The sequence below is a fragment of the Nerophis lumbriciformis genome, linkage group LG01 (genome assembly GCF_033978685.3).
Source record: "Nerophis lumbriciformis linkage group LG01, RoL_Nlum_v2.1, whole genome shotgun sequence".
NCBI classification, from domain to species: Eukaryota; Metazoa; Chordata; class Actinopteri; order Syngnathiformes; family Syngnathidae; genus Nerophis; species Nerophis lumbriciformis.
In genome coordinates, this window is record NC_084548.2 from 15,295,309 (window position 1) to 15,310,055 (window position 14,747).

The following is a 14,747-nucleotide window of genomic DNA, read 5'->3' on the forward strand; positions in this document are numbered from 1 at the left end:
GATTTAGCCATTCCTGTACCACTTTTGATGTGTGTTTGGGGTCATTGTCCTTTTAACACCCAACTGCGCCCAAGACCCAACCTACGGCCTGATGATTTTAGGTTGTCCTGAAGAATTTGGAGGTAATCCTTCATTTTTCATTGTCCCATTTACTCTCTGTAAAGCACCAGTTCCATTGGCAGCAAAACAGGCCCAGAGCATAATACTACCACCACTATGCTTGACAGTAGGGATAGTGTTCCTGGGATTAAAGGGGAACATTATCACCAGACCTATGTAAGCGTCAATATATACCTTGATGTTGCAGAAAAAAGACCATATGTTTTTTTAACCGATTTCCGAACTCTAAATGGGTGAATTTTGGCGAATTAAACGCTTTTCTATTATTCGCTCTCGGAGCGATGACGTCACAACGTGACGTCACATCGGGAAGCAATCCGCCATTTTCTCAAACACATTACTGTCATGACTTGGTCCTGGGGTTTAGTTTTTCTCGAAGGCAACGGAAAGTTGGCTCGGGCGAGACGGGAATGCAGGTACATTTTTTATTTAAACACTATAAATACAAAACAAGGAAGTAAACAAAAGGCGCGCACAATGGCGGAGAACAAACTATGAAACCAAACACTTGCACAAAGGCAAAAACTATGAACAACAAAAAACACTAACTGTGGTAATAATAAACAAAACTTACTTGGCATGGACAAAAAGGAGCAGCGTGAACGATGGACATGAAAAAATAGCAGCAAGGGTCTTAAGGGTGTGTGGAGAGTGTGCAGAAGCATAAATGTGGAGATGTCACCAGAAAGACAAACTGAAAACACTGAACTTAAATACTACAGACATGATTAACGAAAACAGGTGCGTGACTCAAAACGTGAAACAGGTGCGTGACGTGACAGGTGAAAACTAATGGGTTGCTATGGTGACAAACAAGAGTGCACAATGAGTCCAAACGTGGAACAGGTGAAACTAATGGGTAATCATGGAAACAAGACAAGGGAGTGAAAAGCCAGAAACTAAAGAGTCCAATACCTAAACAAAACATCACTTTAAAACAAAACATGATTACACAGACATGACAATTACAAACACCGAGTCAAATCAGCTCTGTTATTTTCCGTTTTTTCAACTGTTTTCCGTACCTTGGAGACATCATGCCTCGTCGGTGTGTTGTCGGAGGGTGTAACAACAATCGAGGCAGAAAGGAACGGATATGCGAAGGCTGTTCAAATGTCCAGATTGAGCCAGTACTTGCAATTAATAAATCGCCCAAAACCAATCACCCACTGATTTAATAATAGTGCCAGTGAAGCCAGAAAAACAGATAGTTAGTTTCATTGATGAAGGGATGCCATTTTTTCCAGTGAAGATTGATTGCACATGGAAAAATGACAAAAAATAGTTAAAATCTTTTTAATCGGTCACTTCAGCTGTAACTGTAGGCTAGTATGTATCTTACTGGACAAAAACAGCACATTTAAAATGCTGAAATCGTGGAAAAATATATGTTCTTAGCGCACCTGAACTGGGCTGTCTGCACTCTCAAAGTGCATGTTGTTGCCAAATGTATTTCATATGCTGTAAACCTAGTTCATAGTTGTTAGTTTCCTTTAATGCCAAACAAACACATACCAATTGTTGGTTAGAAGGCGATTGCCAAATTCGTCCTCGCTTTCTCCTGTCGTGTCGTTTTCGCTTGCATACAGTTCAAACCGATATGGCTCAATAGTTTCAGTTTCTTCTTCAATTTCGTTTTCGCTACCTGCCTCCACACTACAACCATCCGTTTCAATACATTCGTAATCTGTTGAATCGCTTAAGCCGCTGAAATCCGAGTCTGAATCCGAGCTAATGTCGCTATACCTTGCTGTTCTATCCTCCATATTTGTTTGTATTGGCATCACTGTGTGACGTCACAGGAAAACGGACGGGTGTATATAACGATGGTTAAAATCAGGCACTTTGAAGCTTTTTTTAGGGATATTGCGTGATGGGAAAAATTTTGAAAAAAACTTCGAAAAATAAAATAAGCCACTGGGAACTGATTTTTAATGGTTTTAACCCTTCTGAAATTGTGATAATGTTCCCCTTTAAAGGCATCACATTTTCTCCTCCAAACATATTGCTGGGTATTGTGGCCAATTTTTGTTTCATCTGACCGCAGAACTTTCCTCCACATGTGTCCAAAGTTGAAAATATATGCAATTGCATGCAGTATATATATATATATATATATATATATATATATATATATATATATATATGTATTTTTTTACGGCCATTATGGAAAGAACAAATACATCAAGTAGGAAAATATAAAGTACTTGATAATATTTTCAGGCTAATGCGGGCCATATATAAGGATGTGACGGGTTAGATCTGGCCCCTGGGCCTTGACTTTGACACCAGTGATCTATTGCAGTGTTTTTCAACTACTGTGCTCCGGCACACTAGTGTGCCTTGAGATATTGTCTGGTGTGCCGTGGTAAATTATGCAACTTCACCTAATTGGTCCAAAAAATATTATTATTATTATTTAATTATAATCTGCAAATAATGTGCCGTTGTCTCGTGTCTGTGCTGTATAGAGCTTGGCAGGGTAACCATGTAAAACTCCATATCAGCAGGTGGCAGCAAGTAGTTCATTGCTTTGTAGAAGTCAGAACGCGTCGAGGTTTGGTTTGTCGTGATCCCAATATGCAGAGCACAGCGGGAGACTGCGTGCAGGTAAAAAGGTATTTTACGCTTAAACCACAAATGAACAAAAGGCAAGTCCCGCTTGGAAAAGGCATTGAAGAATAGGGATGGCTATGCAAAACGAAAGTAAAACTGAACTGGCTACTAAGTAAACAAAAACAGAATGCTGGACGACAGCAAAAACTTACAGTGTACATGACATGACAATCAACAATGTCCCCACAAAAAAGGATAGCGTTCGCACAACTGAAATAGTCTTGTTTGCCAATACAAAGCTGGTCAGGCAATAGCACGTGAAGCTGCTACAGGAAAACAACAACAAACTAAAAAAAAAAAAGACCACCTTGTTGAATTCTTCGTATTTTTTCAATGAAAAAAATATGCCTTGGCTCAAAAAAGGTTGATCTATTGGATGCCTGTGTTTACCTGGCGGTGCCAATCAGGTTTGTCACCTCTTCCTCAAGGTGTCTGCGAAGCATGTGTTTGCTGCTGGGAATTCCCATCGTCGTCGCCAAGGTGTCGCTGCCGAAAGTGGGATCCAGCACCATGACGGCTCCATGAACGCCAGCGTTAACCAGACCTTCTGCAAACTCCTGCATGGATGAACAGAAAGGGGTGTTACTTACTTCATTTTTTTAAAAAGGAAAATGATATTTTATCTCACCCTGAGGTCAATTTCTTTAATCCATTTGACAACCCGATGAGAGGTCCAAACCAGAGGATCCGCATTCTGGTGCTCGCACTGTATCCGGCGGGCCTGCAGTGCCTGCCGAGCATTTTCAACAAGCACTTTTCACTCAAGTGAAAGCTTCTATTTTTACCTCGTAGGCTCGCTCGCGCGCTTTCTCACTTACGTCCTTGTCGAAACTGAGCGAGCGCAGCAGCTCGATGCCCAGCAGCAAGCTGACCTGGTGGCTCTTTTTGGAGATGTTCAGGTGGCGTTCGAGGTCGTGGCGGCTCAGAGAGTTGAGCATGCGTCCGTCCACCAGGTGGGTGTGAAACGCTTGTGCGTACTGAGGCAAGCCCATGTCGCTGAGCCACGCCTTGGCCACCCAGTGGTGGTCCATGTCTGCAGCCCTGGACAACCTGCACAGTGGGATGTGTCAGTCAGGTCACAATTCTAACATTGTGAATGGAAAAACAGGCATAGTGTGTGTACGGTATGTGAATAGATGCTTAAGTTTTACATTATGATGTACAGACATACATTATTTGAAAGATATACATTTCATAAGAAAACTGACATTTATTAACTGCACTTGTGTATGTGAATGGACAAACAGTTGTTAATTATGCATGCAAGTGGATTTGATGTACATTTGTTTACATATTGTGTGTACCAAAATGAGCAAACATTGATTTTTTGTGTATGCAAATGGCCAAAACACACTTTTACATTTTGTGTGTGTGTGAAGGGACACACATATGTTAATTTTAAATCAGTGTGTGGGTGGATGTTCATATTATTGGACTTAACAGCAGGACTGGCTCCTGACATAAACATGTTGTGCAGCTGCTTGGGTCACAAACACTACAGGGGTTGGGTACAGTACGTGAATGGACAAGTGGATGTAGAGATCATTATGTGTTTGTGAATGGACAGAAAATATTACACTTAAATTGCTACATTATGATGTACAGACATACATTATTTGAAAGATATACATTTCCTAAGAAAACTGACATTTATTAACTGCACTTGTGTATGTGAACGTACAAACAGTTGTTAATTATGCATGCAAGTGGATTTGATGTACATTTGTTTACATAGTGTGTGTACCAAAATGAGCAAACATGGACTTTGTGTGTATGCAAATGGAAAAACACATGTTTACATTTTGTGTGTGTGTGTGAATGGACAAACATATGTTTATATTACATCAGTGTGTGGGTTGATATTCACATTATTGGACTTGACTGCAGGGCTGGCTCCTGACATAAACATGTTGTGCAGCTGCTTGGGCCACAAACACTACAGGTGTTGGGTACAGTACGCGAATGGACAAGTGGATGTAGAGATCATTATGTGTTTGTGAATGGACAGAAAATATTACACTTAAATTGTTACATTATGATGTACAGACATACAATATTTGAAAGATATACATTTCCTAAGAAAACTGACATTTATTAACTGCACCTGTGTATGTGAATGGACAAACAGTTGTTAATTATGCATGCAAGTGGATTTGATATACATTTGTCTGCATTGTGTGTGTACCAAAATGAGCAAACATGGACTTTTTGTGTATGCAAATGGACAAACACATTTTTACATTTTGTGTGTGTGTGAAGGGACAAACATATGTTTATATTAAATCAGTGTGTGGGTGGATGTTCACATTATTGGACTTAATTGCAGGGCTGGCTCCTGACAAACATGTTGTGCAGCTGCTTGGGTCACAAACACTACAGGGGTTGGGTACAGTACGTGAATGGACAAATGGATGTAGAGATCATTATGTGTTTGTGAATAGACAGCAAATATTACACTTAAATTGTTACATTATGATGTACAGACATACATTCTTTGAAAGGTATACATTTCCTAGGAAAACTGACATTTATTAACTGCACTTGTGTATGTGAATGGACAAACAGTTGTTAATTATGCATGCAAGTGGATTTGATATACATTTGTTTACATTGTGTGTGTACCAAAATGAGCAACCATGGACTTTTTGTGTATGCAAATGGACAAAAACATGTTTATATTTTGTGTGTGTGTGAAGGGACAAACATATGTTTATATTAAATCAGTGTGTGGGTGGATGTTCACATTATTGGACTTAACAGCAGGACTGGCTCTTGACATAAACATGTTGTGCAGCTGCTTGGGCCACAAACACTAAAGGGGTTGGGTACAGTACGTGAATGGACAAGTGGATGTAGAGATCATTATGTGTTTGTGAATGGACAGAGAATATTACACTTAAATTGTTACATTATGATGTACGGACAAACATTATTTGAAAGATATACATTTCCTAAGAAACCTGGCATTTATTAACTGCACTTGTGTATGTGAATGGACAAACAGTTGTTAATTATGCATGCAAGTGGATTTGATGTACATTTGTCTGCATTGTGTGTGTACCAAAATGAGCAAACATGGACTTGTTGTGTATGCAAATGGACAAACACATGTTTACATTTTGTGTGTGTGTGAAGGGACAAACATATGTTTATATTAAATCAGTGTGTGGGTGGATGTTCACATTATTGGACTTAATAGCAGGGCTGGCTCCTGACAAAAACATGTTGTGCAGCTGCTTGGGCCACAAACACTACAGGGGTTGGGTACAGTACGTGAATGGACAAGTGGATGTAGAGATCATTATGTGTTTGTGAATGGACAGAAAATATTACACTTAAATTGTTAAATTATGATGTACAGACATACATTATTTGAAAGATATAAATTTCCTAAGAAAACTGACATTTATTAAATGCACTTGTGTATGTGAATGGACAAACAGTTGTTAATTATGCATTCAAGTGGATTTGATGTACATTTGTTTACATAGTGTGTGTACCAAAATGAGCAAACATAGACTTTGTGTGTATGCAAATGACCAAAACACATGTTTACATTTTGTGTGTGTGTGAAGGGACAAACATATGTTTATATTAAATCAGTGTGTGGGTGGATGTTCACATTATTGGACTTAATAGCAGGGCTGGCTCCTGACAAAAACATGTTGTGCAGCTGCTTGGGTCACAAACACTACAGGTGTTGGGTACAGTACATGAATGGACAAGTGGATGTAGAGATCATTATGTGTTTGTGAATGGACAGAAAATATTACACTTAAATTGCTACATTATGATGTACAGACATACATTATTTGAAAAATATAAATTTCCTAAAAAAACTGACATTTATTAACTGCACTTGTGTATGTGAATGGACAAACAGTTGTTAATTATGCATGCAAGTGGATTTGATGTACATTTGTTTACATAGTGTGTGTACCAAAATGAGCAAACATAGACTTTGTGTGTATGCAAATGGCCAAAACACATGTTTACATTTTGTGTGTGTGTGAAGGGACAAACATATGTTTATATTAAATCAGTGTGTGGGTGGATGTTCACATTATTGGACTTAATAGCAGGACTGGCTCCTGACAAAAACATGTTGTGCAGCTGCTTGGGCCACAAACACTACAGGTGTTGGGTACAGTACGTGAATGGACAAGTGGATGTCGAGATCATTATGTGTTTGTGAATGGACAGAAAATATTACACTTAAATTGTTACATTATGATGTACAGACATACATTATTTGAAAGATATACATTTCCTAAGAAAACTGACATTTATTAACTGCACTTGTGTATGTGAATGGACAAACAGTTGTTAATTATGCACGCAAGTGGATTTGATATACATTTGTTTACATTGTGTGTGTACCAAAATGAGCAACCATGGACTTTTTGTGTATGCAAATGGACAAACACATGTTTACATTTTGTGTGTGTGTGTGAAGGGACAAACATATATGTTTATATTAAATCAGTGTGTGGGTGGATGTTCACATTATTGGACTTAATAGCAGGGCTGGCTCCTGACATAAACATGTTGTACAGCTGCTTGGGCCACAAACACTACAGGGGTTGGGTACAGTACGTGAATGGACAAGTGGATGTAGAGATCATTATGTGTTTGTGAATGGACAGAAAATATTACACTTAAATTGTTACATTATGATGTACAGACATACATTATTTGAAAGATATACATTTCCTAAGAAAACTGACATTTATTAACTGCACTTGTGTATGTGAACGGACAAATAGTTTTTAATTCTGCATGCACGTGGATTTGATGTACATTTGTTTACATAGTGTGTGTACCAAAATGAGCAAACATTGGCTTTGTGTGTATGCAAATGGACAAAGCACATGTTACATTTTGTGTGTGTGTGAAGGGACAAACATATGTTTATATTAAATCAGTGTGTGGGTGGATGTTCACATTATTGGACTTAACAGCAGGACTGGCTCTTGACATAAACATGTTGTGCAGCTGCTTGGGTCACAAACACTACAGGGATTGGGTACAGTACGTGAATGGACAAGTGGATGTAGAGATCATTATGTGTTTGTGAATGGACATAAAATATTACACTTAAATTGTTACATTATGATGTACGGACATACATTATTTGAAAGATATACATTTCCTAAGACAACTGACATTTATTAACTGCACTTGTGTATGTGAATGGACAAACAGTTTTTAATTATGCATGCACGTGGATTTGATGTACATTTGTTTACATAGTCTGTGTACCTAAATGAGCAAACATTGGCTTTGTGTGTATGCAAATGGACAAACACACTTTTACATTTTGTGTGTGTGTGTGAAGGGACAAACACATGTTTATACTAAATCAGTGTGTGGGTGGATGTTCACATTATTGGACTTAATAGCAGGGGTGGCTCCTGACAAAAACATGTTGTGCAGCTGCTTGGGCCACAAACACTACAGGGGTTGGGTACAGTACGTGAATGGACAAGTGGATGTAGAGATCATTATGTGTTTGTGAATGGACAGAAAATATTACACTTAAATTGTTACATTATGATGTACGGACATACATTATTTCAAAGATATACATTTCCTAAGAAAACTGACATTTATTAACTGCACCTGTGTATGTGAATGGACAAACAGTTGTTAATTATGCATGCAAGTGGATTTGATATACATTTGTCTGCATTGTGTGTGTACCAAAATGAGCAAACATTGGCTTTGTGTGTATGCAAATTGACAAACACATGTTTACATTTTGTGTGTGTGTGTGTGTGTGAAGGGACAAACATATGTTTATATTAAATCAGTGTGTGGGTGGATGTTCATATTGTTGGACTTAATAGCAGGGCTGGCTCCTGACATAAACATGTTGTGCAGCTGCTTGGGCCACAAACACTACAGGGGTTGGGTACAGTACGTGAATGGACAAGTGGATGTAGAGATCATTATGTGTTTGTGAATGGACAGAAAATATTACACTTAAATTGTTTTATTATGATGGACAGACATACATTATTGGACGGATATCCATTCATCCATCCATTTTCAATTATGTACAGTCATCAACTATATGTGTGTATGTGAATGGACAACCACTTGTTATATATGCATGTGAATGGGGGACTTGGATTTGACGTGCATTTCTTTACATTGTGTGTGTACTAGAATGAAATATTTGTGTGTATGTAGATAAAAAAAATAAATTTACATTGAATGGATGGATGTTTACATTATGTGACTGGCATTAACACCGTATGCAGTTATTTAGGGCCACAAAAAGCCTACTGCCTGACAAACTGATGTTTACATTATATGTGTACATGAATAGACAGACATATGGCAAAAAGATGTGTACGCATATGGACAAACCAATGCTTACAATACATGTGTTGCATTGCGTGAATGGGTCAGAGACATGTGCACGGAATGCAACTGGAAAAAAAGATGTTTGCAGATCGATGTTGTATTCGTATGGACAGATGCACACATTATGTGAGTGGACATACAGATACATTATCTGCATTATGGTACTAGACCGGGGGTCAGTAACCCGCGGCTCTTTAGTGCCGCCCTAGTGGCTCCCTTGAGCATTTTTAAAAAAGGATTGAAAATGGAAAAAGATGGGGGAAATGTTTTTGTGTTGTTTTAGTATATTTTTTGTTTGAGGACAAACATGACACAAACCTTCCCAATTGTTAGATGAGAGTATTTGGTGAACATCGTTTTGTCCTACTAATTTTTTTCTTGAACCCACCATAGTGTCGACTGTGACGCAACAGTTTGTTTACATGTAAAATCTTCCACTCCTTCTTTGTCTCATTTTGTCCACCAAACGTTTTATGCTGTGCGTGAATGCACAAAGGTGCACTTTGTTGATGTTATTGACTTGTTGGAGTGCTAATTAGGCATATTTGGTCACTGCCTGACTGCAAGCTAATCAATGCTAACATGCTATTTAGGTTAGCTGTATGTACATATTGCATCATCATGCCTCATTTGTAGGTATATTTGAGCTCATTCACTATCCTTTACTTGTATCCTCTTTGTATATAATTTAGTTTTGCATGTCTCATGACACATTATCTGTATGTAATATTGGCTGCATTTGAGATTGTTGTTTGTGTGCCATGTTGTTCCAGACCACAGCAAACATTGCTTAGCTTGCAAAGATTGTAATAAATCTATTAAAAGAAGACAGCCTGCAGTTTCCTTTAACTTGGACACACACATCTATACCTTTGGCCTATAAAAGCCAGTAATTTCCAGGAGTTATGTCACCTTCTGAGGAGCCTCTGATTTACTAATGGTTTCTAATGTTGTAAAAATGTGTAGAATAAATATTACATTTCAACATTTCTGTCAACAAAGATTTGCTTCAGCCTGCGACACATAGTCATTTTGATAATAGGCTATTATAGCTAACATAAACACTTGTTGCCTTCATTATAACACTTATGTAAGACTTTTAAAATAATTTTGATAGTAGGCTAATATAGACACTTACGTCATGTGTTGCCTTCATTATAACACTTATATACGGGTTTTAATTTTTTTTTGCAGCTCCAGACAGATTTTTTTGTTGTATTTTTGGTCCAATATTGCTTTTTCAACGTTTTGGGTTGCCGACCCCTGCACTCGACATAAGTATACATTATGGGAGAGGGCAAAAGTAGGGGTTACATAATGGGAATGGGGAAACTATTGATTGTTTTAGCATTAAGTAATCAATCGATTAGTTTGTTCGATTAATCGGAAAAGACAAACTTTATAACCTAAATGCGAATTATAGAGAAAACATTATTTTCTGCTTGCCATAACCTTCATTCTTTTTTCCTCCTAATAAATGTGCATAATCAACATTGACATTTTAAAGGGGAACATTATCACAATTTCAGAATGGTTGAAACCATTAAAAATCAGTTCCCAGTGGCTTATTATATTTTTTGAAGATTTTTTCAAAATTGTACCCATCACGCAATATCCCTAAAAAAAGCTTTAAAGTGCCTGGTTTTAACCATCGTTATAAACACCCGTCCATTTTCCTGTGACGTCACATAGTGAAGCCAACACAAACATGGCGGAAAGAACAGCAAGCTATAGCGACATTAGCTCGGATTCAGACTCGGATTTCAGCGGCTTAAGCGATTCAACAGATTACGAATGTATTGAAACGGATGGTTGTAGTGTGGAGGCAGGTAGCGAAAACGAAATTGAAGAAGAAACTGAAGCTATTGAGCCATATCGGTTTGAACCGTATGCAAACGAAAGCGACGAAAACGACACGACAGCCAGCGACACGGGAGAAAGCGAGGACGAATTCGGCGATCGCCTTCTAACCAACGATTGGTATGTGTTTGTTTGGCATTAAAGGAAACTAACAACTATGAACTAGGTTTACAGCATATGATATACATTTGGCAACAACATCACTTTGAGAGTGCAGACAGCCCAATTTTCATCAATTAATATATTCTGTAGACATACCCTCATCCGCTCTCTTTTCCTGAAAGCTGATCTGTCCAGTTTTGGAGTTGATGTCAGCAGGCCAGGGAAGCTGGGGTCGATAGGGGGTTTAGCTCGCTCGTCTGCGGGAACAAACTGCCGCCATTGCTTGCCGTGCTACCGAGGTCCTTTGTCCCTGAATTGCTCACACACTCCGGCAGATTCAATGGGGGTCTGGCGGCAGATTTCTTTGACTTTATCGTTGGAAATGCATCTGCTTTGAGTGTCGCAGGATATCCACACATTCTTGCCATCTCTGTCGTAGCATAGCTTTCGTCGGTAAAGTGTGCGGAACAAACGTCCAATTTTTTGCCACTTTCGCATCTTTGGGCCACTGGTGCAACTTGAATCCGTCCCTGTTCGTGTTGTTACACCCTCCGACAACACACCGACGAGGCATGATGTCTCCAAGGTACGGAAAACAGTCGAAAAAAACGGAAAATAACAGAGCTGATTTGACTCGGTGTTTGAGAAAATGGCGGATTGCTTCCCGATGTGACGCCACGTTGTGACGTCATCGGAAATCGGTTAAAAACATATATGGTCTTTTTTCTGCAACATCAAGGTATATATTGACGCTTACATAGGTCTGGTGATAATGTTCCCCTTTAACACGTGTGCAGTTTTTTCTACCAGTGACATTTGTGTGAAGCCCTTCGAGACATTTGTGATTAAGGGCTATATAAGTCAACTTTGATTGATTAATTGAGTAATCAAGTCTTTTTTCAGCCCAAAAAGAGAGACACATTTAAGTGGATGGATAAACATTATTGTACTAAAAGATGAGCCTGTTTTGATGCTGACATAAATGTTATGTTGTGATGTTGTATTTTATTTTATTTTTATCATATTGTATATGTATTGTTGCTCTTTTTCTTTCTCTCTCTCTTTCTTTTATATTTCTTTTAAATTGTAATGTTACTGCTTTTTTACATTATGGCCAGGGGACTACAGATGAAAACTAGCCTTCTGGCTAATTATGGCTTTTTTAAATCATGTGTAGTCATGTGTTTTTTATGAAATTGCTTTGTCCCCTTTGAAATAAACTAATCTAAATATATAAAAAAATCTAAATTGACATTATTGCCTAACATTTGAATGTGAAAGTGGTCAATTGATGATGATGAAAATTAATGATAAATAATTTTGATGAGTGAAATTAATCAATTGAACGTTCATAGTCGTCCTCGTGATAGGTATTGCAAATGTGATACCAATACAGGCCAGCAGAGGGCAATGTCTCACTGTGGTTCAATGCAGTACAGAGATGCTCATCCTCTACTCACCCTCTCCCATCCTCAGCCTCTCTGTAATCTTCAATGGCCAGACGCAGTTTACGGCGATGCATCGAACTGGTGACCCCTAAACCCAGCTCCAGGTCTTCATCCGTCAGCCCCAATAAAACCTGCAAAATCATTCAAAAGTGTGCAGTCTTGCTGGTTTTCCTGCATGTGTTTGTTTATTTTTTTCCTTCTACCAATCTTACCTTCCCACTCTTGACATTCTCTGAGCAGGTGCGTATGTACATGGGCATGGCCATGACCACCTCCAGCCAGGCCTGCACGGTGCCCGCCCTCCACTGGGACATGGGCGTGCTCCGGGCCAGCTCCACCTGCTGCAGGCGGTCCAGCTGCTCCTCGGGGCCGTCCGGCAGGCTGAGGCTGAGGCGTGTGGGGCTGGAGAGGCAGTCTGAGTCTGGGTGAGTGCAGGGAGGATGAGGAGGATGAGGAGGAGGACATGTGGGTGATGTCGTTGGCAGTGAGAGTGAGGGCACAGGTGGTAGAGCGGCTGTAGTAAGCAGCAGTGACAAAGGTTGTCTTTAAAGTTAAAGTTAAAGTTAGAGTACCGATGATAGTCACACACACACTAGGTGTGGTGAGATTATCCTCTGCACCCCTGGGAGGTGAGGGGAGCAGTGAGCAGCAGTGGTGGCTGTGCCCTGGAATAATTTTTTGTGATTTAACCCCCACTTCCAACCCTTGATGCTGAGTGTCAACCAGGGATGTAATGGGTCCCATTTTTATAGTCTTTGGTATGACCTACCGATATAATTGACCGTAACAACAAAACGTTTGTAAAAACAAAATAAAAATGAATGGTAATTGGGTTATACTTGTATAGCGCTTTTCTACCTTCAAAGTACCGTATTTATCGGACTATAAATCACAGTTTTTTCATAGTTTGGCCGGGGGTGCGACTTATACTCAGGAGCGACTTATGTGTGAAATTATTAACACATTACCGTAAAATGTCAAATAATATTATTTAGCTCATTCCCGTAAGAGACTAGACGTATAAGATTTCATGGGATTTAGCGATTAGGAGTGACAGATTGTTTGGTAAACGTATAGCATGTTCTATATGTTATAGTTATTTGAATGACTCTTACCATAATATGTTACGTTAACATACCAGACACGTTCTCAGTTGGTTATTTATGCCTCATATAACGTACACTTATTGTCATGTCTTGGTGATCATGTTTAGTTTGGCTATGTTCTGTTTAGTTTTTGCACTCTTGTCAGTTTCTGTTTTTTCACTCCCTGTTTTGTTTCCATGACTACCAATCAGTTCACCTGTCCTCACGACTCACGCACCTGATTCATTTGAACTCACGCACCTGTTTTCAATCACCACATGACTATTTAAGCCTGTCATTTTCTGTTGGTCGGCCTGGCGACATCACATTCATGCTCTGCACTCTTGACACGCCGCTTACTCTGTCCAGGTCATAGTTCATGCTGCTCTTTTCTTGTCACGGAAGTTTTTTGTTTATTCAAGCCACTGTTTTGTACCTCCGCCGTGAGCGCCTTTTGTTTGTTCCTTTTTTCCATAGTTCTGCCTTTGTGCGAGTTTTGTTTTATTAGCCAAGTTTGTTCCCCGCCTTGTGCGCGCCTTTTGTTTACACTTTTTATAATCTAATATTAAATATGTATTTACCTTCACCCCATGTCCGGTCCAAATCATTTGCACCATGGGAAAACAAACCACGCCATAGTCCAAGTCTTGACACTTATTCAGCCTGTTGTTCACGATTCTTTATTTATTTTAAATTGCCTTTCAAATGTCTATTCTTGGTGTTGGGTTTTATCAAATACATTTCCCCAAAAAATGCGACTTATACTCCAGTGCGACTTATATATGTTTTTTTCCTTCTTTATTATGCATTTTCAGCCGGTGCGACTTATACTCCGGAGCGACTTATACTCTAAAAAATACGGTACTCAAAGCGCTTTGACACTACCGGTATTTCCACATTCACACACACATTCACACACTGATGGCGGGAGCTGCCCTAACCACGACCCATCAGGAGCAAGGGTGAAGTGTCTTGCTCAAGGACACAACGGACGTGGTAACGCAAGGTTGGTAGAAGGTTGGGACCGAACCAGGAACCCTCAGGTGAACTTTTTTTTTTTTTTTTTTTTTTTTTGCATTATGGGACTTTTTAACAGTTTCTCCTTCAGATGGCAGCATGGAGCCGTTCGTGCTAACATGAATGA

The 14,747-nt window shown here is 39.2% G+C and overlaps 1 protein-coding gene across 3 annotated transcripts in view; it reads right to left on the minus strand.

Annotated features, from left to right (window-relative positions):
* Positions 1–14,747, minus strand: part of kazna (kazrin, periplakin interacting protein a) — a 475,688-nt gene that overhangs the window by 1,631 nt on the left and 459,310 nt on the right. For all 3 annotated transcript variants that reach the window (XM_061976151.1, XM_061976143.1, XM_061976158.1), the window contains 5 exons: positions 12,731–12,939; positions 12,531–12,649; positions 3,555–3,786; positions 3,365–3,466; positions 3,127–3,293 (listed from right to left, as the gene is read on the minus strand). In XM_061976151.1, the coding sequence (XP_061832135.1) occupies positions 3,127–3,293; positions 3,365–3,466; positions 3,555–3,786; positions 12,531–12,649; positions 12,731–12,939 (829 nt within the window). The remainder of the gene's footprint in view (positions 1–3,126; positions 3,294–3,364; positions 3,467–3,554; positions 3,787–12,530; positions 12,650–12,730; positions 12,940–14,747) is intronic.